This window comes from Trematomus bernacchii, unplaced genomic scaffold (assembly GCF_902827165.1).
Source record: "Trematomus bernacchii unplaced genomic scaffold, fTreBer1.1, whole genome shotgun sequence".
Classification (NCBI taxonomy): domain Eukaryota; kingdom Metazoa; phylum Chordata; class Actinopteri; order Perciformes; family Nototheniidae; genus Trematomus; species Trematomus bernacchii.
The window spans coordinates 1,168,937-1,195,616 of record NW_022987552.1 but is presented as its reverse complement, the minus strand read 5'-3'; the positions used below and the strand labels follow the sequence as shown (position 1 = coordinate 1,195,616).

General features: G+C 38.8%; 1 protein-coding gene across 1 annotated transcript in view; it reads right to left on the bottom strand.

Moving 5' to 3' along the window:
• Positions 1–25,557, bottom strand: part of cfap61 (cilia and flagella associated protein 61) — a 40,836-nt gene extending 15,279 nt beyond the window's left edge. Inside the window, exons 1-15 of the mRNA XM_034123852.1 lie at positions 25,415–25,557; positions 24,484–24,634; positions 24,239–24,330; positions 23,739–23,806; positions 22,679–22,793; positions 21,829–21,961; positions 17,318–17,500; positions 17,104–17,177; positions 14,680–14,719; positions 13,914–14,053; positions 12,849–12,975; positions 10,631–10,708; positions 9,758–9,964; positions 7,892–8,020; positions 5,491–5,618 (exon numbers count right to left, since the gene is read on the bottom strand). Coding sequence (XP_033979743.1) covers positions 5,491–5,618; positions 7,892–8,020; positions 9,758–9,964; positions 10,631–10,708; positions 12,849–12,975; positions 13,914–14,053; positions 14,680–14,719; positions 17,104–17,177; positions 17,318–17,500; positions 21,829–21,961; positions 22,679–22,793; positions 23,739–23,806; positions 24,239–24,330; positions 24,484–24,634; positions 25,415–25,557 — 1,808 coding nt within the window. The remainder of the gene's footprint in view (positions 1–5,490; positions 5,619–7,891; positions 8,021–9,757; positions 9,965–10,630; positions 10,709–12,848; positions 12,976–13,913; positions 14,054–14,679; positions 14,720–17,103; positions 17,178–17,317; positions 17,501–21,828; positions 21,962–22,678; positions 22,794–23,738; positions 23,807–24,238; positions 24,331–24,483; positions 24,635–25,414) is intronic.
• Between the last annotated feature and the right edge of the window lie 1,123 nt (positions 25,558–26,680).

The following is a 26,680-nucleotide window of genomic DNA, read 5'->3' as shown; positions in this document are numbered from 1 at the left end:
ATCATCTGGCCGGGGACAACAGCTGGAAATGAGCAATGTTGGCTAAAGCTGCCCCATTTACTGTTGTTTGTGACAGTTGATCAATGGGGACTGTCCACGACACTATAAACAAATAAACTAAACTAAACTGAACATTAAACATGGCCAAAAAAATCTCCGATGTTGAATATCTCTCAGCCTACTGAGCATTTGTGACTCCTGCAGTGTCTCCTCCCTCTTTGAGTTCACTGTCCACAGTACACATCTCCTCTTGTCATGCAAATGCCTTCCTTTGTGTTTCCCTGCAGGACACCACAGAGCAGATAACAGCAGCTCCTCCTCGTCGGTGGATACAGAGTGAGTGTGTGTGTGTGGGTGTGTGTGTGTGTGTGTGTGTGTGTGTGTGTGTGTGTGTGTGTGTGTGTGTGTGTGTGTGTGTAGCTCGCAGTGGTTTTATCTCTGTGACTCTGATCACCTCCTGTCTGCTCTTATCTCTCAGCCTCCTGACAACCTATCGCCCAGAAGCACACACACCAACACACTGCTGAACACACTGACACAGGCTGGAAGGCTGTTGTGTTGCAGAATAAAACATCACATCTTTACTTGTTTTGGAGCATGGTGGACAATTTTACACAACTTTATGACAAGGTTGTGCAATTTATTGATTTTTAGATGAACATCTGGATATGGAAATACATATCGTTTAGGGTTTTAGGTATCGTAATGTTATTTAAGGGTTCATTTGGCTTACATTTCAGACAAGTGATGCAATTTCCTTAAAATAACCATGTGGTTCTATTATTACTATTTTGGAAAGTCAATAATCAACCCTAAAATATCATTGAAATATCAATAATGAGCATTTGGCAAAAACATATTTTTGAAGTTAATTTTCCTCATAACACTGAGCACTACTTTATGGTCATATTGGATTCATAGGAATTTTACTTTGCACCTTGATTTGTCAGTTATCTAAATTACTGATTTACTTTTCACAATCAAGAACTAAATTGAATAGACTATATTGATATTACATATGTCATAAGAAAATGTTCTATCCATATGTGCCACCCTTTGTCTCTAGAAGAGTGTGAAACATGATGGAAATGTTGCAATAAGCTAAAGGTTTTTTTTTTTTTAATGTATTTATCTGTTGATTTGTTTTTAAAGGTTGATACATTTTTCAGTCTATAAAATGTCAGAAAATAGTAAAAATAGCCAAATGTCTTTCTTGTTTTTTTCCACTTACAGTTTTAAATCCAAAGATATTAAATATACAATGATTTATAAACAGAGAAAAGCAGCAAATACTCACATTTGAGAAGCTAAATATTTTGCATTTTTGCTTGATAAATACCTAACAATACAAAAAATGTTTGATTAAGTTTATATGACTCACTTAGAGGTCAGCTGATCCTGTAATAAAACAACAAATCAGCGCTCAAACATGTGTACACACGGATCAAGTAAAGCATCCTTGACTCTCATCACAAAGCTCAGAGTCATCAGTGGTTTGACCTTTGGCTCTGACGCATACAATAACAATAATCAGACAATGAGAGCCGTCTAACTTTCCCTGTTAATCTGAGCCGGGAGGAGGATTTAGATCGAGGCGTTTCTGGTGTCTGGAGAGTCAGAGGAGCTGTTATCAGCCGCTGACAGACGGTCAGCCTGCAGCTCTTTATCCGTCTGACCCGAGACACAGTAATGAAGCTGGAGGGGGGGGGGGGGGGGGGGCAGAGATGGCAAGAGTACACACATCCTTTACTCAAGTAGAAGTACAAATACTCATGTTTAAAAATACTCTGGTAAAAGTAAAAGTAAAGAGGCTTTGAAATGTACTTCAGTAAAAAGTACCCATAACTAGCAGCTGTTTTAAAGAGTACCTGACCTCCCTTTATATTAATAGAACAATAATGTCATAGTTAGCTAATGAATGTTTCCATGCTGAACAACGGCAACATGACAACATTTTCATTGGTCCCTCTTCTTTAGAGAAGACCAGGAAATGATGGATACACGGATCGTGTTCAAATCAATAGGCACGCAATGACTCTAAATAATAATGATCACGCCACCAAACACACATTCAAACTAAAGGAACCAGCCTGTTTGGGAAATGTGAGAAGTAGAAAGTACAGGTATTTGGGTTCAACATGTAAGAAGTAGAAAGTACAGGTATTTGGGTTCAACATGTAAGAAGTAGAAAGTACAGGTATTTGTGTTCAACATGTAAGAAGTAGAAAGTACAGGTATTTGTGTTCAACATGTGAGAAGTAGAAAGTACAGGTATTTGGGTTCAACATGTAAGAAGTAGAAAGTACAGGTATTTGTGTTCAACATGTAAGAAGTAGAAAGTACAGGTATTTGTGTTCAACATGTAAGAAGTAGAAAGTACAGGTATTTGTGTTCAACATGTAAGAAGTAGAAAGTACAGGTATTTGTGTTCAACATGTAAGAAGTAGAAAGTACAGGTATTTGTGATCAACATGTAAGAAGTAGAAAGTACAGGTATTTGTGTTCAACATGTAAGAAGTAGAAAGTACAGGTATTTGTGTTCAACATGTAAGAAGTAGAAAGTACAGGTATTTGTGTTCAACATGTAAGAAGTAGAAAGTACAGGTATTTGAGTTCAAAATGTAAGAAGTAGAAAGTACAGGTATTTGTGTTCAAAATGTAAGAAGTAGAAAGTACAGGTATTTGTGTTCAACATGTAAGAAGTAGAAAGTACAGGTATTTGTGTTCAAAATGTAAGAAGTAAAAGTACTTAAGTACAGTAACTAAGTATTTGTACTCCACTACCTCCCACCTCTGCACGGGGACGTTTGGTCAGCGCTGATAAGGGAAAGTGACCCATCATTCAGCTTCTCAATGCGCTCACCATTAGTTCAGCGGACACTAACTGCCTCATTATTCAACTCATTAGTGACAGCAAACACAGATCCCTTACAGAGGATGGAGGGGGGGGTAATTAAAGGGGGTCATCACTGGATGCCAGGCCTCACACAGCTGTGTTCCCCCTCCCATCAGCAGCGTGCCAGCCTCACCAGCTCCTCCGAGGAATACAAAAAAAAAACAACGATTTGTTGCCAGGCAGCTATCGGCTGGTTCTGGATCAGCTGCTTGTTATTATTACTATCAGCAGCAGCAGTTAATCTCACAAAGAAAAGACGGGAGGCAAACATGCAAAGACGTGCGACCCGGAGTCAAGTGACATTTGCAGAGAGATTGGATTCCTGGAATAAAAGACGATAATAAAAAAAAGCAAAGAGCAGCTCTGGCTCAGGGGATTACTCCTCTCTGAATGCTTTTCACTCACGGCTGCCATTTACTACTCGTGTGTGTACTGCACTTGAAGATGAAAGTGTTGTCCTTCTGTTACCTGGCACACACACACACACACACACACACACACATACACACACACACACACACACACACACACACACACACACACACACACACACACACACACACACACACACACACACACACACACACACACACACACACACACACACACACACACACACACACACACACACCACACACACACACACACACACACACACACACACACACACACACACACACACACACACACACACACACACACACACACACGTTTTGATTGTAGTGCTTGATTTGCCTCTGCTGCAGGTTATGGCATCCATTTACTACGATGGAAATACCTTTTTTTTTCATAGGGAAGCTTAGAGATACAATTTATGTTTTTAGTATTTGTTCAATTCCATTAATTAATTTCGCAATCAGAATCAAGCGTATTGCCAAGTAGGTTTACCCACAGAAGGAATTGACTTTGGTATATAATGGTGCATACAGACTCTAAGGGGCTTGTGAATACACGTTTTTAAAGCAGTCCCAAGGTACCAGGACACATTCAAATCTTTAATAATCTAAATTATTACGTTAAACGCAGTTGTGAAAATAACATTTACAGACATTTTACCATCTGTTCATGTAAATATACAATATATATTTAATAAACTGTGAGATTTTTGATTTACACAAGTGATTTAAACACCAGATTATGTTTAAAATCAAGCTTTTTCCAAATGTTCCAAACACTTGTGTCTTTGTGACAATACTTTGAGACTTCCTGCCTGTGTGTCAAAGCTCCAAGCCCATTGGTTCCTACTGGAAACATTATAGCTTGAGTCTCTGTAATATGTCCACAAAAGGAGGAAATAGTGCATTTTCAGGGACTATTTTCAGCGGCGGATTCATTTGCACATTTGGTGCTCTATAGTGAGTAATTGTGGAAACAGGATGGTGTGTGTGTGATTGAGTCAAAATAAACTACAGTGTGTGTTCATGGTGATGAAAGAACATGTCATCTAGTGCAACAGAGGGACTTATTGATGTGTTTTTAATAGTTTTAGGGAAAACAATGGATCTGGGATGGGATTTCACCTGGATAAATAAAGGTTTTGAATTGAATTGAAATCTCTATGGCACAAATTAGATCATTAAAACTAAGTTTAACCCTATAGCTGACACAAAGACAACAATGTGGTGTCTAAAATTCAGGCCAATAACAGTAGCTACTATATATATATATATATACATACATATATATATATATACATATATATATATATATATATATATATACTGCTGTTTGCTCTGATGTTGAAGGGAACTTGGAGAGGATAGGGTACAAAAACAATGCACAGATGGTGAGGTGTGTGTGTGTGTGTGTGTGTGTGTGTGTGTGTGTGTGTGTGTGTGTGTGTGTGTGTGTGTGTGTGTGTGTGTGTGTGTGTGTGTGTGTGTGTGTGTGTGTGTGTGTTCTAATAAGTGCCAAATCCTTGCCCCAGGGCCTCTGAAAAGTTAAATCCGGTCGTGGTTCCAGGAGAAGACTTATGACGTTGTAATTAATTCAGAAAATACTTTAGATTTATTTTATTTTATTTGTAGGTCCCATTATTATTATTATTGTTATGCGCCGCTTCCCCCTTCTACTCCAGTAGGACTCAGGTGTTGCACTTTTCCTTGTTCATGTGATGTTTTGTTGTTTTGTGGGAACTAAGTCTTTCTTTGTACATTTTTGTGTGTCTCTTATTTTCCTACGTAACTGTTATGATTGGCTGTGAATACAAAAATATGAAGGACCGACCATCTATTTCTATTTATTTTGAGAAAGGGGCCGGTCATATCAGATTATTTTCTTCTCCCTGCTCCTTTTCGGGTATGGTGTGTTTATAATAATAATAATAATAATTCCTTATATTTATTATAGCGCTTTTTCAATGACTCAAAGCGCGCCTTTCCAGATACACATTACACATATCATACATACATGTAATGGTCATGAACTGTGGACAATACCCACAGGAGCAAATTCAGGTGAAGTGTCTTGCCCAAGGACATGGGATATAGAGACATGCTTTGTAAATAATTGTTATCCATTCAGTTGTGCATCATGAACGGAAAAAAATACAAATGAAATGAAATATTTAGTGCACATGAGGGAGGAAGACTCACCAGAAACACAGCACCTCCAGGAAAGATAACCCCGTGTCCGACGCCCCCACCAAAACGATCCGGGCGTTAACCGTGACCTTTGGCTCCAAGGTCAACTTCCTGCTGATGAGGCTGAGGGCAAACGGAGCCTGAGAGAAACACAGAAGTTATCATTTTACTGAGTGAGTGAAATGAGGGAATGTGTCCCTCTGAAAATGAATGGAAGATTAAATATTCCGTCTCTTAATTATTACCATCACTAAAAGCATTTCCTGATAATGGGTCCAATTTTCCCTTATTTTAATATTACAGGATAAAGTAGTAATCATCTTTTTATCCAGGCACTTAATCTGCCGTCTGAAGAGACAGTGCAGCTCTCAGGCACCTTTAGAGGATTAGTGATGTTTAGGAAAGTTTGTGAAAAAAATCTGGGTGAAATTTACCGAATATCGACCACTATTGATGTACAGGTAATTGGCAAAAAATTCAGATTTTCCAAAAGCATGCTGGACATTAGCGATATTCAAACAGGTACGCATTGAAACCGAGATATTTCATATATAAAAGCAAACAGAAAAAGACTTAGCTATCTGTGTTTTATAATCTTAAACACTACATTGTTGTTATTCAGTTTTTTGGACCAAAAATACAAGTTGTAAAGTGACAATAATATGTTTCATTTCTTTGGACATTTCTCAATGGGATAAAGTGCTCGTTTTGGATTATTTCCCCATTTTCTTTTACATATTTTGTTCTTTGTGTCCTTCCCTCCAGCTGTCTACAGCCATTTAAGTATTAATCCGATGTTTGCTCTGTATGTCCGTGGAGCTTCAGATGGTAAAGAGAAGGAGACACAGGGATCAAAACGTGCGACCTGACAGTTAAGAAACACTCTCGACAATAATTACAAAAGAGTCCCGCAGGAATTAGCTGAACACTGCGTTCTAATTTCCCGGTTCCTCCTCGCACTGTGAGGCGGCTAATGGCTCCTTCATCATCTGTAATTAGGCAGATTGGCCCCACAATGCACCTTGTTGGATGAAAACAGCATCGAGCGAAACAAGGAGGGGGAAACCCGAGGGTGAAATTAACCTTTGTGTAATATTCAAATAATTTCCATGAGGGCATGTGTGCGCGACATCTGTCACCAACTGAGAGACGAGGTGGGGTTTCATTAGCGAGACAATAAGAAGAGAAAAGGTCTGATAGATGCATGGGTCTGCAGATATGGGGAATAATAAGAATCCTACAAATATCTTTAATTGGAGGAAAAGCAGCTAAGGTTTTAGTGTCTACAAACATCAGTAATAGAGAATTATTACCAAAATGTAAGTGTTTATTTTACATTTTTATACGCGAGTTGTTTTCTTTCCCGTTGTCATTAGATCATAAGTCACTTACAAAGTTAGTTTGTGGAGATACTGTACGTTGGGAAGTTATTCTGATAAGATATCAGGTAGCTCAATTAAAGGTGTGACAGTGGAAATATTTAGTGTTTTAAAGTATTATTTTATTGATAAAATGGTGAACTTTTACGCTCAGTGAAGCATTTAAGTGAGAAGAGATCCAGTCACAGAGCTTTTTTTAGCTGTTAATATTCAGGAGTTCACTTTAAGATATAGACTATTCTTGCACTATTTAAATTCTATTGTATTTGTATTTACTTGCGCTATTTTATCTTGTATTGTGTTGCACTGTTGGAGGAGCTCAAGTCAGAAGAATTTCATTGACATTTCTACAATGTAGCTTATGAGCATATGACAATCAAACCTTTGACTTTGAAAAATCCATAGTAAGTCTTCCCTTTTGAAACAGCACCTTCTAGTGGTCACATGATCCCCCTGCAGCCCTCCCTCATCCTCCATCTAGAGCAGGGGGGTCCAAACTTTTTTCTCTCCGAGGGCCACATACAGAAAAATCTACGAAGGGCTGGACCTCTCACTAGAGGAGAGGTTAATTGCCTCATAAGTTACGTTATAAGTTAACAAAATCAATCACATGTAGGTAAATGATGCTTGTGTGTGTTGGCAGCTCATCCCTTAAAACAGAAGCTTCCGATTGATTATAATAAGGAGGAATATGAAGGGTGTATTTCAAGCTGGTTATGTAAATAAGTTACTTTAATTGACTGAATTTATTTTAAAAGTGGGCTCTTATTAACACATGAATACTGTGTAATATATTTATACATTTATATTTCAGAAGTACAATATAAGAAAAGCACAAGTTTCATTTGTGGGCCATATTCCATTATAGTTTTTGAATTTGCTGAGGTCCGATTCAAAATGGTCCGCGGGCTGCATTTGGCCCCCGGGCCGTGGTTTGGACACCCCTGATCTAGAGTCTACACCACCCCCCCCCCCCCCCCCCCCCCCCCCCCCCCCCCTCTGGCAGGATGTTATCCAGCTGCTGCTCAGCCCACCTGCTCCTCTCTGATCTGAAGGGAAGGAGCGTTGATGCCAAGCTCCTCCAGCGGGAAGACGATCTGGCGTCGCGGGCGCACAGGAACCGCACAGTCCAGCAGAACATCCAGATGGTGGACGCAGGAATTCTGGGTGCAGAAGAAGAGAGGGCGCAGTGTCAGGAAGTGGTAATGAGCTCAGGTGGAGAGGTCACATGATGCAAGATCAGATCGGCAGAGGTGGCAAAAGTACACACATCCTTTACTCAAGTAGAAGTACAGATACTCGTGTTTAAAGATACTCTGGTGAAAGTAGAAGTACTGACTAAACTTCTTTACTCAAGTCAAAGTAAAGAAGTTTGGGCTTTGAAATGTACTTAAGTAAAAAGTACCCATAACTAGCAGCTGTTTTAAAGAGTACCTGACCTCCCTTTATATTAATAGAACATTAGATCTTCTATTTCAAATTGTAATAATGTCATAATGTGTGTGTGTGTGTTTGTCTATTTGTGTCTGTGTGTCTGAGACGCAGATTCAAACTAAAGTAACAAACCTGTTTGGGAAATGTAAGAAGTAAAAAGTTCAGGTATTTGTGTTAAAAATGTAAGAAGTCAAAGTAAAAAGTCGACAGAAAAATAAGAAGTGGAGCAAAGTACTGATACCAGAAAAATGTACTTACTGTAAGTACAGTAACAAAGTATTTGTACTCCACTACTTCCCACCTCTGCAGATCAGCAAACATCAGCCTGCACACAGATTATTCTCTGCTTATCTTCTGACATTATTCTATTTGCAAATCATCGTCATCGTGTCCCAGTGTGCTGCTTGTTTGTTGAGGGTAATTAGCAGAGGAAGTGGAGGCCTCTACATGTGGAAGAAATGTCTTATTATGGGATGGAGAGGTGGAGCACCTGCTGCCCCGACCCCAGGGGCCGCAGCCTGCTGAGGGCCAAACTCTGCAAAAAATGCTCTGCTTAAAAAAAGTTAAAACTCTTTCTGATCAGAGTAAACAGTCGGGGTGGGAATCACCAGGCTCCCCACGATACGATACTATTGCAATACTTAAGCCACTATACGATACTATTGCGAAACTTAAGCCACGATACCCTACTATTGCGATACTTAAGCCACTATACGATACTATTGCGATACTTAAGTCACGATAATATTGCGATACTTAAGCCACGGTAGGATAGTATCACGATACTTACTGTAAGCCACAATACGATAGTATCACGATACTTAAGCCACAATACGATACTATTGCGATACTTAAGCCACTATACGATACTATTGCGATACTTAAGCCACGATACAATACTATTGCGATACTTAAGTCCCAATACTATTGCGATACTTACGCCACAATAGGATAGTATCACGATACTTAAGCCACAATACGATAGTATCACGATACTTAAGCCACGATACAATACTATTGCGATACTTAAGTCGCAATACTATTGCGATGCTTAAGCCACGATACGATAGTATCACGATACTTAAGCCACAATACGATACTATTGCGATTCTACGATATGCTAAATATTGCGATGCGATATACTGCGATATATTGCGCATATATATTGATTTTGATGTTATTTTACCTGGATAGGTCTCATTGAGAGATATTTGGTATTTTTTCCTGAAACTTTCAGAGTGTCTTTACGCAGAGGTGACACATGTTGATGTATAAAAGACATGAAAAAGTGGATTTTGCACAATAGGTGACCTTTAACTGGGAATTGAGCCGCCACAGACATTTCTTGCAGTGTGTGAGCTGAGGGTCATTACACTAATGAATGTGTTTCTGAGCAGACATGCAGAGGCTGGAAAGGCCCCAGAGTTGAGGGGCCAGTGAGGGCCTGAGGGTCCCTGTGCACCCACCTGGGGGCTGATGTGAGGGGGGTAGAGTCTGTGGAAGAGGCAGGACTTGTGCCCCAGCCGGAGGGACTCTTTGAACAAGTGTCTGCAGCAGCGCTGGAAGGAGGGCGCCAGGACGAAGTGCAGGATGTGAGCGTGCTCCTCCAGCCGGTGGTGGCTGAAGTAGATGAAGCTGTCCATGTTGTAGCGCGCACACAAGTACTGGAGGTCCTGACAGAGAGAGCGGAGGAGATAAGTCACTTTTCTAAGGGTAAGAATCCATGAGGGACAAATAATTATAAGTTGTAATTGTTTTGTTTACATTCAGATAATAAGGAGCAAAATCTGCTGGTGACTGTAGCATAAAAGGAAATATTTCTCTACATTTTGCAGTGAAAATAAGAACTGTTTTTTACCTTTATTTCATTTATTATATACATGAACATACACTTTTCTGTTGATAAACATGCAGGACTACAAATTATAAATGTTTTTTTCACTCAGATAATAAGGAACTGCATCTGCTGGTGACTGTAGCATAAAAGGAAACATTTCCCTACATTTTGCAATATAATAATAACAACCACACCCTCAATTAATTTATATTACTCTTGATTTTATCTATTATATACAAAATATAACTTTCCAGTCCGTTTTTTGTGTTGATAAACTCCATACAGGACAGATAATAGCATTTTATATATTTCAAATGTTGCACTATAGTACAGTACTTTTGTTTTTTTTACATTAAACAAATAACAATAGTTAGCTTTTTACATAAAGTGGTGTTAATATGTGGAGATGATCCTGCTTGATGCTGCCTTCAGGGTCCAACACAGAAATACGTCACTATATAGATCCGATTTGATCAGAGTACAGGGAGTAAACTGCATCCACCTGCTCGTCTCTGATGATCAGGATCCCGACCACCTCGCTCTGCACCGTGGACACGAAGGCCTGCAGCGGCACGCCATCCTGAGAGGGAACAGAAGCACAATATATGTAAATATAGACCAGTTTGTGTGCATATGTGTGTGTGTGTGTGTGTGTGTGTGTGTGTGTGTGTGTGTGTGTGTGTGTGTGTGTGTGTGTGTGTGTGTGTGTGTGTGTGTGTGTGTGTGTGTGTGTGTGTGTGTGTGTGTGTGTGTGTGTGTGTGTGTGTGTGTGTGTGCACCTTCTTGTGTCAGCCCGGTGCCATGAATACACATGAAGTGTCAGCAGAAGTAATTATCAGTTTTGGAGCGTCTCGCTGACAGCTGGGGTGTCAGTCAGAGAGGAGAAGCCGCTCAACTGAATTCTCACCAATCTGCTGCCTGGCATCTCTTCTCCATCCTGAGACAATCACCACCAGCTCCATATCACCCCACCGGCCAAAACAATCATCAGGTCATTCTAATTCAGTTAAAGGGAAGCCAGTTACAACCCTGATATGTTCGGTCTGGTTATTCTTTATCATTTCCAAACACTGACCATATTGCAGGCCAGTTGGTTTAATACTGAATACATTTGAGCAGGTTTTCTCTCATTGTGTTGTTATGTTCAATGTTTGTTTTTCATGTATTGTGTCTATGTCGATGTTACACATGGAGCTGCTGTGATGCAAGTCACATTTCAGACTTGATCTGACCATTAAAGTATTATCGTATATCGTATTTAGCAGTAATAGCTTAGCATGAGCATTGTTTATCATATCTAAAATCTTAAATATGGTTTTACATAAAACATATATTTGGAATTTACACTTAAAAGCAATTTTAGACTTACTGTAGCACTTGTTTTCCCAAAATATAGTTAAGAAGAACTATTAAGACACAAACATCTGAGAACAATAATAACATAGTTGTTCAAAATTATTCCAAATTCATGTTTTGTCTTTTCACTTTTTGTAGTTTTAGTGGGTTTTAGGGGCAAACAAGTTAAATCAATTAAAAATAACATGCATAGATATATTACTATAGAATACAGGAGCAACACAATCTATTTGTTGTAGTTCTATGGGCAATTAAGTGACAGGTTCTTTAAGGAAAGACATTGTGTGAATTTTCAGTGATGTACTTTTACCATGTGGGCCATAATAATATGTGAGAAATTGTCATTTTCTTGGATCTTGATGTGAAGTTAAGATTTTTGATAAGCTTTGGGTATTGCAATTTCACACGTGTACAAAAGTAGCTTAATTCAACTGATGAGGGCTATGTGAATAAATGTAAGCGATGTGATGGAAGTAGCTCTTGGCCACTTTCCTTTTTTCAAAGCAGCTCTCAGATGAAGAAAGGTTGGAGACTCCTGATTTAAACAGAGTAGCAGAGGGTTTCTTAGCCCCGAGTATTGTCTGCAGGGCTCCGTTTGAACTGCAAAAGGCCACATTTGGGCCGCTGTGTTTCGTAATTCAAACTGAAACTGTACCAATTTGTAAATTACTCGGTTTATTAGGAGGGAAAGTAGTAAAAACATATTTTCTGGTAATTAGTAGGGATGGGAATTTGAAAGCAAATGTATATTCGAATATTCAACCCCCAAAACAACGGTTAAAAATGTGGGAAAAATGTTGACAAAAAAAAGTCTGCGTGATCTGCGTGTAGGGAGGGGCAGCAGCCATATTATTAGCTAGAACTAGCTAGATCTGATGGATTTGGACATAAACGTGAGTGAAGTATAACCGGACGAGAGAGAGAGAGATCAGCACCTGCAGCTCTGCCCGCTGTGAGAAACCGGTGAGCGGAGCAAAACACACCTTTAGACCTAACACACTTAGCTATGGCACTGTCGTATACATTGAATTATTCCATTTTATATTATGTAATCAACTTAGACACCCCTCCCAAAAATAAATTACAGTTAGTTTTTCTGTATTTCCTTTATCCTGTAATATGACTTGGTCGCTTTAAACTCCGCACACTGAGCTCTGATTGGTCAGCAGGCGGTGCTTTCACTGAGTTGATCTCTTATCCTGGAACCTAACCAGGCTAGTTACCATGGAGATCTAGCCCGGTAAGAAGTGGACCAGCGTCGTAGGACCAGAAACCCAGAGTTTACCCTGAAGTTAGCTCGCTAAGAGAAAATCCGGCTTCGTAGTACAGGCCTCAGGTGTGTTTCTGTCAGCTTGTTGACTGACCGTGTCTCTGCGGGTCTCGTAGAAACGGTCCAGGTCCTGAAGAAGAGACTCTCTGAGACTCAGAGTCTTCACCAGCTCAGAGACAGCAGGACGGTCTGCAGCTACAGCAGGCCTCACCTCCACACTCCTGCAGGACAACAACACCATCAACACCATCAACACCATCAACACCATCAACACCATCAACACCGTCAACACACACTGAGAGCAACACGGTGGAGACAGTTAGAGCTTCTCACAGCACAGTTACAGAGTCTCTTTTGCAAAAACGTAATCATTTGTTTCTGTTTTAAAGTTCCCCTATTATTCTGTTCTTCATCAATATATCACAGGTCTCAGATATATCCAGAGCCTGTCTCTGATTGGCTGAAACACCAAATAGATCATTGCAGCATTACCCATAATCCCCTCTGTTTCAGCCCTGTTTCCAAAGTGCTGATTCTCCGTCTGTTACTTTAGATGAATATAAGGAGCCCCTCCCCACGCCCCTCTGAGAGAGATTTGGTTACAAAGAACTCAATGGTGCTCTAGGAGGAGATTCAGGTGATAAGGTGGGGGGGGGGGGGGGTTACCTTGGTTGCTGATTGGCTAATGGTTACACAAGACAAAACATCGTTAGACATCATAAAGTGGCCAAAATCTGATCAGCTCATTTTCAGACAGGTTTTTATAGAAATGGATCAGGACAAAAATCTTTAATAGGAAGTTCAGACACTTTCTGTAGCCAGCTTTCAGCACACAGCAGTTTATATGATGTATTTCATCTCGATGTAGCCCTCATCTTGCAGCACCTGTTGCTCCTTTTAAAGTCAACTGCTTTTGGATGTTTAGGTGGAAATGGGTTTTATCGTCTTGTTGTCATCAGCAGGTTTTGTACGTGTAAACCAAGATATAAGAAGACGATATACTGTAATATTATGCAATTGTCGACATATGAATTATATTAGTGACAGTATTTGTCGTCCATATTGTATTAGTAAGTGTTATTTTTACACCTAATGAGACGGTTTCATGTTTATGTTTCAAGTGTTTTATATCTCTATTTTGTTTTGTGTGATGACCCACCTGAGTCCGGAGCGTTGGAAGATGTAGATTTCTTGGGGGGGCGAGGTGTTGGTGGAGCGGGGGGGCAGCCGGATGAAGCTCTGCAGCAGCAGGAACTCAGGGGAGAGAGTCGGGACGGGGATGATGCAGAAGTCCACGTCCTGAGAGACAGACACATATATATTTATACACACTTCACTGAGCAAAAATACATCATGAAAAATGTCATGTTTTAAAGAATTCTCTCTTTATAACCTTCCAATTAACTCAATTAAACGGCTTTACATTTTCATCAGTGTGATAAGAATTATAAATATTGTAGTATAATATGCACATTTCTACTTTACGTTTATACACATTGTGTTATTATTTTTAATGATGTCTTTTCTCTGATATTTTTTCTTTGACTTCTTATATTAATATACATTTCTATTGAATTTTTATTGTATCTTTTTAATTGCACACTTATTCTATCTACTTCTGATTATATAACTATTTTAATTGTATTTTATTTTATTTATACTTCATTTTATTGTATTTAAAATAGAGAAACCAAATCTTTATTCTGATTCTAGAAATCCCCACTAACGTGTAAAACCCTGAACCTGGCACTCTCCTTGCACGTCATGTGATCATAACAGGGACACAAGTGTATTTATTTAAACTCTAGCACATATACTGAGATCTTATTTCATAATATAAATACTTTTCTGGTCCAATAGTGCTCCTTTTTATGAATGTATTCATGTATTAGGACAAATGAAGGGTTTCTGCTTCTGATACTTACGGGGAAAACTGTGAATATATAAGGAATGAAGTCCACTGATCTGGAAGAGAACAAGAAAGGGGAGGTCAGGTGTAAATATAATAATAATAATAATAATACTACATTTGATTTCTAAGTGCTTTTTCAGGTGCTCAAAGACACACTGAAATGATCTCATCCTGTCTCTCAAATGCTTTGGACAAAGTTCAACACTGGCTGAACAAATGTTGCTTACAGTTAAACGTAAAAAAAACAGTATGCATGATGTTCAGTAAACGACCAGTCAAAATCGAAGGATCCAATGTGTTTTTAAACGGAGCAGAATTAGAACTAGTGCCCCACTTCAAGTATCTTGGAGTCATACTGGACTCGAACTTGACTTTTAAGAAACATATCAAGAAAGTATCCAATACTATTAAATTCAACTTGCTAAATGTTAAACAAATCAGACCTTTCTTAACTGTCAATGCTGCAAAGTCATACCTCCACTGTGTGATTCTATCCCACATTGAATACTGTTTGACAAACTGGTCGCTTGCTTGTGCCACAAACCTGAAACCCAGCTGTACAAGAGAGCTATCAAGGTGTTTGACAGAAAGCCACATTCATACCACCACTGTACCATCCTTGATAAACACCATTTCTTGAGTTTTGACAATGTTAAGTCTTTTAAAAGTATGTGTTTTATTTATAAATGTTTACATGGACTAAACATGTTTTACAGTGGTGATAAAAAGGAAATAAAATAAATAATAAAAACTTGAATTAAAATATTGTTGGGAAAACACTGAATGTCCTCTTCCAATATGAGAGTACACATGATAACAAAGGTATCCCAACTGTAGCTGTGAACATGACAGGATGTATGATTACCTAGAAGAGCATCAGGACTGTTTGAGGCATATGATAGCTATGTGATTAACATGATGATTCAGCCTCTATGGAGATAGACATATGACAAGCATGATCATTTCTGACGTGGAGCTAATCTGAAGTAAACATTGAATACTGCTTTCTATTCCTCCATCTTGTGACTGTGTAACTCCCTCTCTTGGATATCAGCATGTGAAGGACACTGTTCAGGAACTAGTTGATGCTCTGTATGTGATGACTACTTCCATTCTGGAGAGGATCACAAATACATGGATCCTGAGATTGAAGCTCAAGCCGGTGACCAGGGATTATTATTATTTTTAAGTATTCAGAAAAAGTCAGATTTTTGAGAAAAAGTTAGAATTTTGAGAAAAAGTCAAAACATTTGAGAAAAAGTCCGGATTTTTGAGAAAAAAATCAGATTTCTGAGAAAAAAATCTGATTTATGAGAAAAAGTCAGATTTTTTAGATTCTTAGAAAAAGCCAGAATTTTGAGATTCTTAGATTCTTAATCAGAATTTGGAGGAAAAGTCAGAATTTGGAGATTTTGAGAAAAATTCAGACTTTTGAGAAAAATCTCAATTTTGAGAAAAAGTCAGAATTTTGATATATAAACTATTCTGTATGTGATGACTACTTCCATTCTTGAGAGGATAATAAATACATGGATCCCGATATTGAACCACAAGCCGGTGACCAGTGATATTTTTCTAACAAAATATTAACACAGTAACGTTCAGTGTTTTGAAGGGGGGGGGGGGTCAGTGCAGTCTCTGATGTGCCAATATGTGCCAAGTTTCACAATAAAAGCCTGGCTGGTGATGGCCGACAGATCTGCCCGCTGCTTCCAGCTCAACTTCTCTCCTCCCGCTCCGTCACGCTGTCAGAGTCAGCGGCGCTCTCATTAATAACGTGCTCACTGTCGGCAGGAAGCCTCGTCTCCTCACTGAGGAACAGCTGGGAGGCGAGGCAGCCAGAAAACACTCACTGTCTGTCTAACTCTGAACATGACTGATGCAACTCTGAGCCGCTGCCATCAGTGGAAACATGAAGGAAAGTGGGGAAATACGCACGTTTAAATTATGGAATTATTTCAAAACAAGTCGTAAATTTGATGGGAATTATAGCAATGTCATTCTGTAAAAGTATCTAATAGAATTGACGCTGCATGTTCAGTTCCATGTAACTTTCCCTCCTCCTCGATCACTTTAATGCAGTGTTGGAAAGTAACTAGGTACATTTACTTAAGTACATCTTTGAGGTACTTGTACCTTACAAGTATTTCCATTTCATGCTACTATACACTTCTACTTCACTATAAGCTGGAAGCAAGTATTGTACTTTTTACTCCATCACAATTATTTGCATGTTCGTATCAACTAAATAACTATAATGTTCTATTTTGGATGAACCCTCCTGTTGTCTTTAGGTCCACTTTGACGCATCTCTTCATGTTTTTATGTTGGAAAAAGTTGTTGTATTGGAAGTTTGAATTGGAAAGTTTAATTTCAAAAGTTACATTTGATTCGTTTTGATTTAAGGGGACATATTATCACTTTATCTCGACTTTACCTGCTCTCGTGATTCTTGTCAATGAGGAAGAACTGAATACAGACGGCGCTGGATTTCCCCGCTTCAGCCTCCTCCTGAGGAAAGGGACAAGAAATGACAAACATACCACAAAGTAGAAGGCAAAGACAGAAGAAGACTTTTTAGTTATATTGCTTGACGGTGTTATTGTCATGCATTACAGTTGATTTACAGAAGTGTAGTGACAGTTGTTTACCTGAGGATTTGTTTGGGGTTTTTCTTCGTCTTCTCTTGATTCAGGCGGAGCAGCAGGGTCATCATTTGTTATTGGATCTAGTTTGTACAAACCGTCCAGCTCACTTAAATCAAAGCTGTCGTGCAACTGCTTAAAATCTACATCAGACGTGACACTGATGAATCCGACAGGAAGTCCGCCACTCTGTGGAGGAAACACAAAAATATATAAGTCAAGAGTCTCTGAAGAAACACAATATAAGAGCCAATAGTGTGGTTTAGTATACGATCGCAAAAATCCAAGAGTTTTTGGTTTATTTTAAAGTGGACCTATCATGCTATATTTAAATAATATAGTGTAGGACCATACCTATATAAGGCATATTTATACTTTTTTTTTTCAAAATACCAAACAGATCATGCATTTTAGCCAAGCCTCATTTCGCTCAATTTGACAATTTCTAGCTCTGTTTTTGTAAGGGCTGATTCAGTGAGAACAGCACCACCTACAGGCCTGGCATATGTACTACAGCGTCTCCAGCGCTTTTGAACGGCAATGTCCGTGGCTGTCTCCTCCTGATTGGTGGAGTTGGCCCAATAGCCGTAGCGCCACTGTCCTGACGTCAGGACAGTGTTCAAATCTGGATCAGTTTTTATCAGATCCGTTGCAGCCCCTTTTTTAGAGATTTGGGTATGGAGGAAAATAGAGAGGGTTGTGTTTTCTGACACTTGGTGAGTTCCCTGGAACACCGGGGACACATATTCATGTAGAAAAGACGTACAAAAGTGCATTTTGCATGATAGGTCCCCTTTAAGTTAAAAAAACTGCTCATAATTCAGTAAATTGTATTTATCTATGTTGTATGTTAATATTTTTGTGTTGCATTTTGTTATTGTACTTTAAAATATTGTTAAGAACAGTGCTGTAAAAATAAAGTTCCTTATTAGTTGTATTAATAGAAATATAATGAACTACTGTTAGCATTACAAATACTGTTTTAAAAGTTAATTCTTGACTTTTAATTAAGTTGACAAATGGATCTCACTACAATATTTATTTTGTACATTTTCTGCAGTTCTCAATGAAATCACATTCCTCAACAGCTGGGGTTTGTTACTCTATTACATTTTGACCACATGAATACTTTGAAGACTTCTTGTCCATGTCACGGTAATTATTTGTATAAATGCTTAGTATAAAAATCATATCATCTTATTGTAAGCACCTGAACAGCTCAATGGACCTTAAGGTGAAATATCTTTTTTTTATCATTTATACATATTCAGAATGTGATCATTAATACATATTTTGTATGGTTTAAAATGAAGCTTACAAACAGCGATGAATTATTCTGAATTATTGACTGATGTGTCTGTATAGATGATTTACCAGGATAATAAATATTGAAATGAATATTCTGTAACAGGTAATGTCAGCGGGAACAGGCCGGCCCTCTGAGGAAATGTTGCCCGTTTGTTCTCCGATGGTTGAACACATTCAGACTAAAAGCCCAGAATGCTTCAGATGTCTGGACTCAATATGTTCAGTGAGAGCATGTCCTGGCCCTGGATCAGCTCCTATCTGCCATATGCTGCTCAACACATGTCAGGGGGGGGATCTGTCACCCCCCCGATGCCCGAGGGAACGCACCCAGCAGGGAGGCTGACAACCAGGGAAAGCATCATCAGAGAGGGGGTGTTACATTGTGCATCAGAAATGGAATAACCTTACTCAGATAGCGATATGTTGAGAGAATCTAAAAAAAACGTTCTTTACCGGTCCATATCATTCAGGAAAATTCTCAAGTACATTTCAAAAGGTTGCTAAAAAGTGATCTCAGTGTTATAAAGTAAAACTGAATTGTGCCTGTGGGTATGTAATGTATTAGTATGTACATTTATTTGTATTTTTTTGTTATTTGTTCTTATGATGGCTAAAATTGGATCACCATTTCAGTTTTCACTTCATATAGCACTGTAAATCGCATGAAATGACAAACTGTTTTGTTTTATGTATGTATGTTTTGTGTGTGAGGACCCCAGGAATAGAATAGGAGGGATGAACCCCTCTGTAATGGTCTCACATGCAGAGCACACAGCACACAGTGCCATGTGTTCTCTGCTTTGAACCCATCCTAGAACTAGGAGCAGTGGGCAGCTATTGCACAGCGCCCGGGGAGCAATGGGAGTGAGGGGGGAAGGGGGATGTCCGGTGCCTTGCTCAAGGGCACCACGGCAGGGCAGGAGGTGAACTGGGACCTCTCCAAGTAGCAGTCCATACTCCATATTTAGGTCTGTTCGGGGACTTGAACCGGCGACCCTACGGCTCCCAGTCCAAGCCCCTACTGACTGACCTATGCTCATGCTAGTGCTAATGGGGATCCTAATAAAGAATAAATAAACATGGATAAGCATAATACTTCCTCCATTATATAAATGATAAATAAAGTATCATCAGAGGGGGGGTTGTGGATCAGAAATTAAATAACCTTACTCATACAGCGATGGTAAAGCAGGAGGGTGGAGCAGCAGTGAAGGGTTTCTCAATGTGTAAAGATTCTGTGGATAAACAACGGACTCCAGTGCACGCTATTACGGGCACTATAGAGCACGCACAAAAGCGTGAGCACACGCACACTATTAAGATGTAAAATATGATTTTACCAACAATGTGGAATTTACATTCATTGAAGTATAGGCTATCAAGGCATTGCTAATTCATGGCTACATATGACACAGATTCTGCGTAATAATGCCCCTGCCCCTGCATCTTCCATTTCAATCTATTTAGCAGATTTAGCGTTTTTAGTGACAAAGAATTCCGAGATACGTTTTTGCGTCATGTCAGTTACTGTCATTTATTATATAGTTTAAAATTATCATTTGAATAATAATATATAATATAAAATATATCTCAGGCACAATGAAATGAAATAAAATAAAATGTGCAGACAGAGGAGCTCCGCCTGCCTGCCGCTAGCGGGTGCTGCAGCGCCCTCAGCACCCCCCTTACCGCGCCCCTGCCTACAGTAGAATAGAGATAAGTCCCGCCCATCTACTTCCGCTCCATGGGACCTTATTTCGGAAAAATTATGTATTGAAGTCAATGGAGAGAGAACGATTATCTTTCGATCCCGTTTGAATTGTGCCACGAATTACTCATATGATGTTTGTCAATTTAAAAAATAATTTCCATGTCAAAAAAGTCACAGTTTGTCGTAAAACTGTTGAAATATAAGACTATGAAAAATACGCAACTAGAAAGACTACAAATCCCAGAGTCCCGGTCCCGCATGCTGGCTCTTAGGAACCGACTCTCTCCCCTTGTGTGTATGCACAGCTCTCAACATGCCCAGACTTGGAGTGATTTTCACCTCTTTTAATACTTTCCGCCTCATTCTGAAAGAAAGAAGTGAAATGTGCCAACGTGACGGCCGTCTTGGTGTGTGGTGCGAGACGGGAGATGGAGTTCATTGAGCGGTTTCACACTCAGTTACTTCACAGTTTTACGACACATTTTTTTTTTTTTGACTTGTAAAATTATCTTTTAAATTGACAAACATCATATGTGTAATTTGTGGCACAATTCAAACGGGATCTAAAGATAATCTTTCTCTCTCCATTGACTTCAATACATAACTTTTCCGAAATAAGGTCCCATGGAGCTCAACCGGAAGGGGAGGGACTTCGCCTCTCTATACAGGAGACGTTGAGGTCTGTTCACAGTATTGATCATCCTCTTTAAGAATAATAGGTATGTTTTAAAATTGAATTATTTAAAAAGATAAAACACAATTAGTGCTGTGAACAAGGAACAAGCTGTCAGAGGATGTACTGCATACTGCTTTAACAAATAGATCGGACATGTTGGTCAATGAATATTTTTGTTGTATAATTATTAAGCTAACAGTTTATAAAGCATATTGTGTTTGTTGCAGTTGGAAAATCTGGTGTGGAGAATTTACCTCGTACTAGAACGTGTCCAATACAATTAAATAAATACAACAAATACATGACCTATCATGCAAAATGCACTTGTGTACGTCTTTTCTACATGAATATGTGTCCCCGGTGTTCCAGGGAACTCACCAAGTGTCAGAAAACACAACCCTCTCTATTTTCCTCCATACCCAAATCTCTAAAAAAGGGGCTGCAACGGATCTGATAAAAACTGATCCAGATTTGAACACTGTCCTGACGTCAGGACGGTGGCGCTACGGCTATTGGGCCAACTCCACCAATCAGGAGGAGACAGCCACGGCCATTGCCGTTCTAAAGCGCTGGAGACGCTGTAGTACATATGCCAGGCCTGTAGATGGTGCTGTTCTCACAGAATCAACCCTTGCTAAAACAGATCTAAAAAATGTCAAATTGAGCAAAATGAGGCATGGCTAAAATGCATGATCTGTTTGGTATTTTGAAAAAAATAAAGTATAAATATGCCTTATATAGGTATGGTCCTACAATATATTATTCAAATATAGCATGATAGGTCCACTTTAAATGAATAAAAAGCTAAGTGTGTGAACAAACCTCACAAACGGCGCAGTGGTTCTCCTCGTTCTGTTCCTGGATCAGTTCTGCCAGGAAGTACGGCTGCTCCATGACAGACAGGACTTTGGTTTGATCCACAAAGATACGCATCAAATCATCATGATCTTCAACCCTGGGGAGCACACACAGAAGGAGCATTCACCTTAAATCACCACCAATCATATTCAAAGGAATCAAAACACTCTCTAATAACAAAAGGCCAGCTGATAGTCCTTAAGCAACTCATAATTATGACTCAGCAGCAGCTTTTTTAAGCTTCTTTTAGGTCATATTTTCGGATGTAAGGAACATGTATCATCTTGATGAGAGTTCTTCTGCCCCCTAGTGGACACAAAGTAATCAATGCATTTTCAACTTTACCCACTTACAGCACAAAAGATCAACATCTATTGAATTCTGGTGACAAATTCACTATTTTCAACAATATGTGTGCATGATACTTAACTGTTAAAGTTAATTTATCTATATAGCACATTTCAGACACAAAGGCAACTCAAAGTGCATTTCATAAGCATTTAGATACAGAACAAATTAAACGGAAAACAAGAGAGAAGGTGGTTAAAACATTGGAGATAGTAGACTCTGCAAGAAGTCAAGAGGCATAATAATAAAATGTATTTAGATGGGAAAGCAGCAGTAAATAGAAAGGTTTCAGACCCAATTTAAACAACTCGTCATGTGTTAAATATACATTTTTCATAACATGCTAAAACCAAGACAAACGTTTCCATGGATGTCTTTCACTGCCCTATATGAATGTGCACTGTACGCATTTGAGCCAAACATATATTTTACGTAATTTTAGGGGGAAGGAATGAGGTAAACCCACCTGGCGGGGCGGATGAGAAGCTTCGGGCAGTGCTCTTGTCTGTGGCAGATGAACGCTGAGCACTGAAGGTCAGTCAGACGCTGCAGAGGATCAAACACCTCCTCCAGAGCCTCCTCTGCACAAACAGCAACACAACACTCTTTTGGGTTATTTTTGTTTTCTTATGTTTAATTGTTTATGTTAGAACAATCTCACTCGTCACCGGCTTGAGCTTCAATCTCAGGATCCATGTATTTATGATCCTCTCAAGAATGGAAGTATCATATACAAAGAAAATAGATTCTGACTTTTTCTCTCAAAATTCTGACTTTATCTCAAAATCTCAAAATGTTAACTTTTTCTCAAAATCTCAAAATTCTGACTTTCTCTCAAAATTCTGATTTTTTTTCTCAAAATTCTGACATTTTCTCTCAAAATTCTGACTTTATCTCAAAATGTTAACTTTTTCTCAAAATCTCAAAATTCTGACATTTTCTCTCAAAATTCTGACATTTTCTCTCAAAATTCTGACATTTTCTCTCAAAATTCTGACATTTTCTCTCAAAATTCTGACATTTTCTCTCAACATTCAGACTTTATCTCAATCTCAAAATGTTAACTTTTTCTCAAAATCTCAAAATTGCTGATATCCAAGAGAGGGAGTTACACAGTCACAAGATGGAGGAATAGAAAGCAGTATTCAATGTTTACTTCAGATTAGCTCCACGTCAGAAATGAGCATGCTTGTCATATGTCTATCTCCATAGAGGCTGAATCATCATGTTAATCACATAGCTATCATATGCCTCAAACAGTCCTGATGCTCTTCTAGTTATCATACATCCTGTCATGTTCACAGCTACAGTTGGGATACCTTTGATATCATGTTACTCTCAGATTGGAAGAGCACATTCAGGATCTTCCCAACAGTTTATTTCTACTTTTTTAATTTGTTATTACGTGCAATGCCTTGTTTTGTTTTATGCTGCTGCAACACATATGTTTCTCCCAAATTGGGATTAATAAAGTACATCTGATCTTAACTGATGAACTGAGAAAGGAATTTAAAGCAGCCGTTCACCTAAAACACCGGCGTACGAGCTGAGCAGCAGGATGTATTCCAGCTCTGTGACGGCGTTAAAGACAGCTCTGTGAAAAGAAGCAAAGCAACGAGGGATTATAATGTGGCAGACATTACATTAACCTCTGTGAATCGGTATTCTGTGGGGGCTTCTGTCTCACTGTAAATGTCCCCGCTGTGGGACTCATCAAGGAATTCTGATCCTGATTACTAAAGCACATTAGAGTAATCTAATAATAATCAACGTAATGTAGTTATTTGGGAGTGAAACAGTCCACCTGTCTATAATCACTACACACAACTAAAAAAGTGCTGACAAATATGGCAATAAATGTATTCCTCTGATGATTAAAGGTGGGGTAGGTAATTCATTTTCTACATTCTTACCTACCTTTAAGTATTGAATAACACTGTAAAAAGACAACATGATTTTTCGGAAATTAAATATTCCAAATGAGAATTCCACAGAAAAGGAAATATCTACTTTTATTTTTTCATACCTTAATATTTCTTTTGCACTTGCTGTGGCGAAATCTGTCTCTGCCACGAAGAAGTGGAGGAAGAGTGTGTTCAAAGGCTGTGGAGGGAAGATCTTTTAGCAAGTTTCCTCAACAGGTGTCTGTTCACTTTAAATGTGTCCTCATCTTAAAGAGTACATTTACACGAGCCAAAGATGTGTGTAGTCCTGTTCAATGAACCGCTACACATAAACAGTATCATATCTGAATTCATGAGAGGTACAGACTGTGCATGTTTCAGCGCTGAAGTGTTTCTGCAGGAACGCTTCCCAGCGAGTCTGATCCACCAAGTCTCCAACAGGGTGATCGAAGAAGGAAGCGTGAGCCAGGATCTCCTCCCTCTCATTGGCCAGAGTCACCGCCAGATTGGCTTTCTCTCTGGAGAAACAGGAGAGGAAACGAGAACCAAAGGGATCATGTTGAGATAAAAACTATAAGCACATCATCCGTATTTCTGACTACCTGCAAGGCAAGATGTCACAATGGGAAGAACAACATCAAATAGTTCATACAACCATTTTAAAATCTTCTTATGTCCTAAAAAATCTACCTGTGTGCTCATACTGTATGTTCCATCATCATTAATATTCAGTATCAGTATAACAAAATGGCATCCAACCCAAAAGTAGAAAAATGCACATACTGTAAATACATATAACGAATGATACAAGGATATATATAATAACAGAATATCAATTATAAGATATTAAGGATTATGAATTGATGTGCACAGTATGACTAATAAGCTAGTATGTCATATGTTTAGTAAATAAATGCACTTTTATGTCCAATAATCAGTTACATTTGGTTCAGAGTTAAGTGGCAAGTGAGTTAAGATAAACTACATAATAACAAGATACGTGATCTTGAAGAAGCCACCGTGGCTGTAAATGCTTTGGCTAACTGTTGTATGACTGTGTGTTTTAAAATGGTCTGTAACTGTGCTGTTACCATTCTTGGGCCAGGACTCTCTTGAAAAAGAGATGTGTTATCTCAATGAGACCTATCCTGGTATGTTGTCATTTTTATCTTAATGATTATCAAAATCATATACAGCTGACATTATCAAAGCCTAGGTGAACCTCTTATTAGAAATCCTGGTAAGTACTCTCTGAAATATATACTTAAGACACTAAACAAAGAAGTGTTGTGTCTCACAGTAGATGGAGCACGTTGACTCGTCCAAACACTGCTCCAGCTTCAGGGCTGATGAGGCCGTTGATCCCCTGAGCGTCGGCTGACTCCGTCCTTCTGACATTCACTGCTTCCTCCTGGCCACTGGAGGAAGTTATCGTCCTCATCTTCACCTGGACTCACTGCTTTTCATAATAGAGCACTGGATCAAGTCAGGCACGATAACATAAAGAATATTAATGATGTATGTTAGCGTAATGTAAGAAGTGGTGGAGGAAGATTTTGGATCCTTTAGTAAAGTGTAAACATACCACAGTGTAAAAAAATCTCTGTTACAAGTGAAAGTCCTGCATTAAAATGACACTTAACTGAATGTGTGGAAAGTTTATACAATACAAAATAACTTTAAATATTAAAAGTACAAACATTTCCCTTTTATACTTATATAATATATATTGGATTCTAAACATTGTTGTAAAAGCATTTTACTGCTGTAGCTGTAAATAATAGTGAATATATACACATAACATTACAGTTATATTAATATTATATTAAAACCAACTATCATTTTCTATGTAATCATAGTTAGTTTCATCCCAACATTGCACAACAATTGTTTGTTTTAGATGTTAGCCAGACCAGAACACCTGTTACTCACCTGTCTGTCACAGTCCCCTAATAAACAACAAAGTTACATGTATTGACAAACCTTGCTATAGCTTGTAGTTGAAATTAGAAAGTGAACATAGCAGTTAGCTCGATAAACTGTTAAGTTAACGGAACATTTTCTGTTGTAGTCTAAGCTAGCCGTTAGCTCACACAAACTACGTAACCATAGTAACAGAACGCTGCACCGTTTTCAACCATGGTGCTATGGTGCATTCAGGTGCTGATCGGACGTTCTCGTGTCCCGAGTTTGAAAGTCGTTCTTTCTACTTAGTTTCGTCCCAAACTTTTAGATTAAAACCCATAAACCACTAAAGTATAGATTTACTCTTGCTTTTAAACAAGGGAAAGGATAATACATAGCGTGTCTTACTAATCTAGCTCACACAACGTCGAATGCAAAAGGCCGGTTACAATTTCACAACAACTTACTACCACATTTGAAATAACATGTATGTTTGTTCTCCATTGCTTTGCGTATTGTGATGTCAAATCGGATTTTGTGTAACAAACTTTTCGTCGCGTTGTCACATCAATTTGGATTTTCCCATCCAGGAAGACATTTCTACCGATTGTTATAACAACACGCGAATGCAACCCGCAAAGCATTCTGGGTACTGTCAT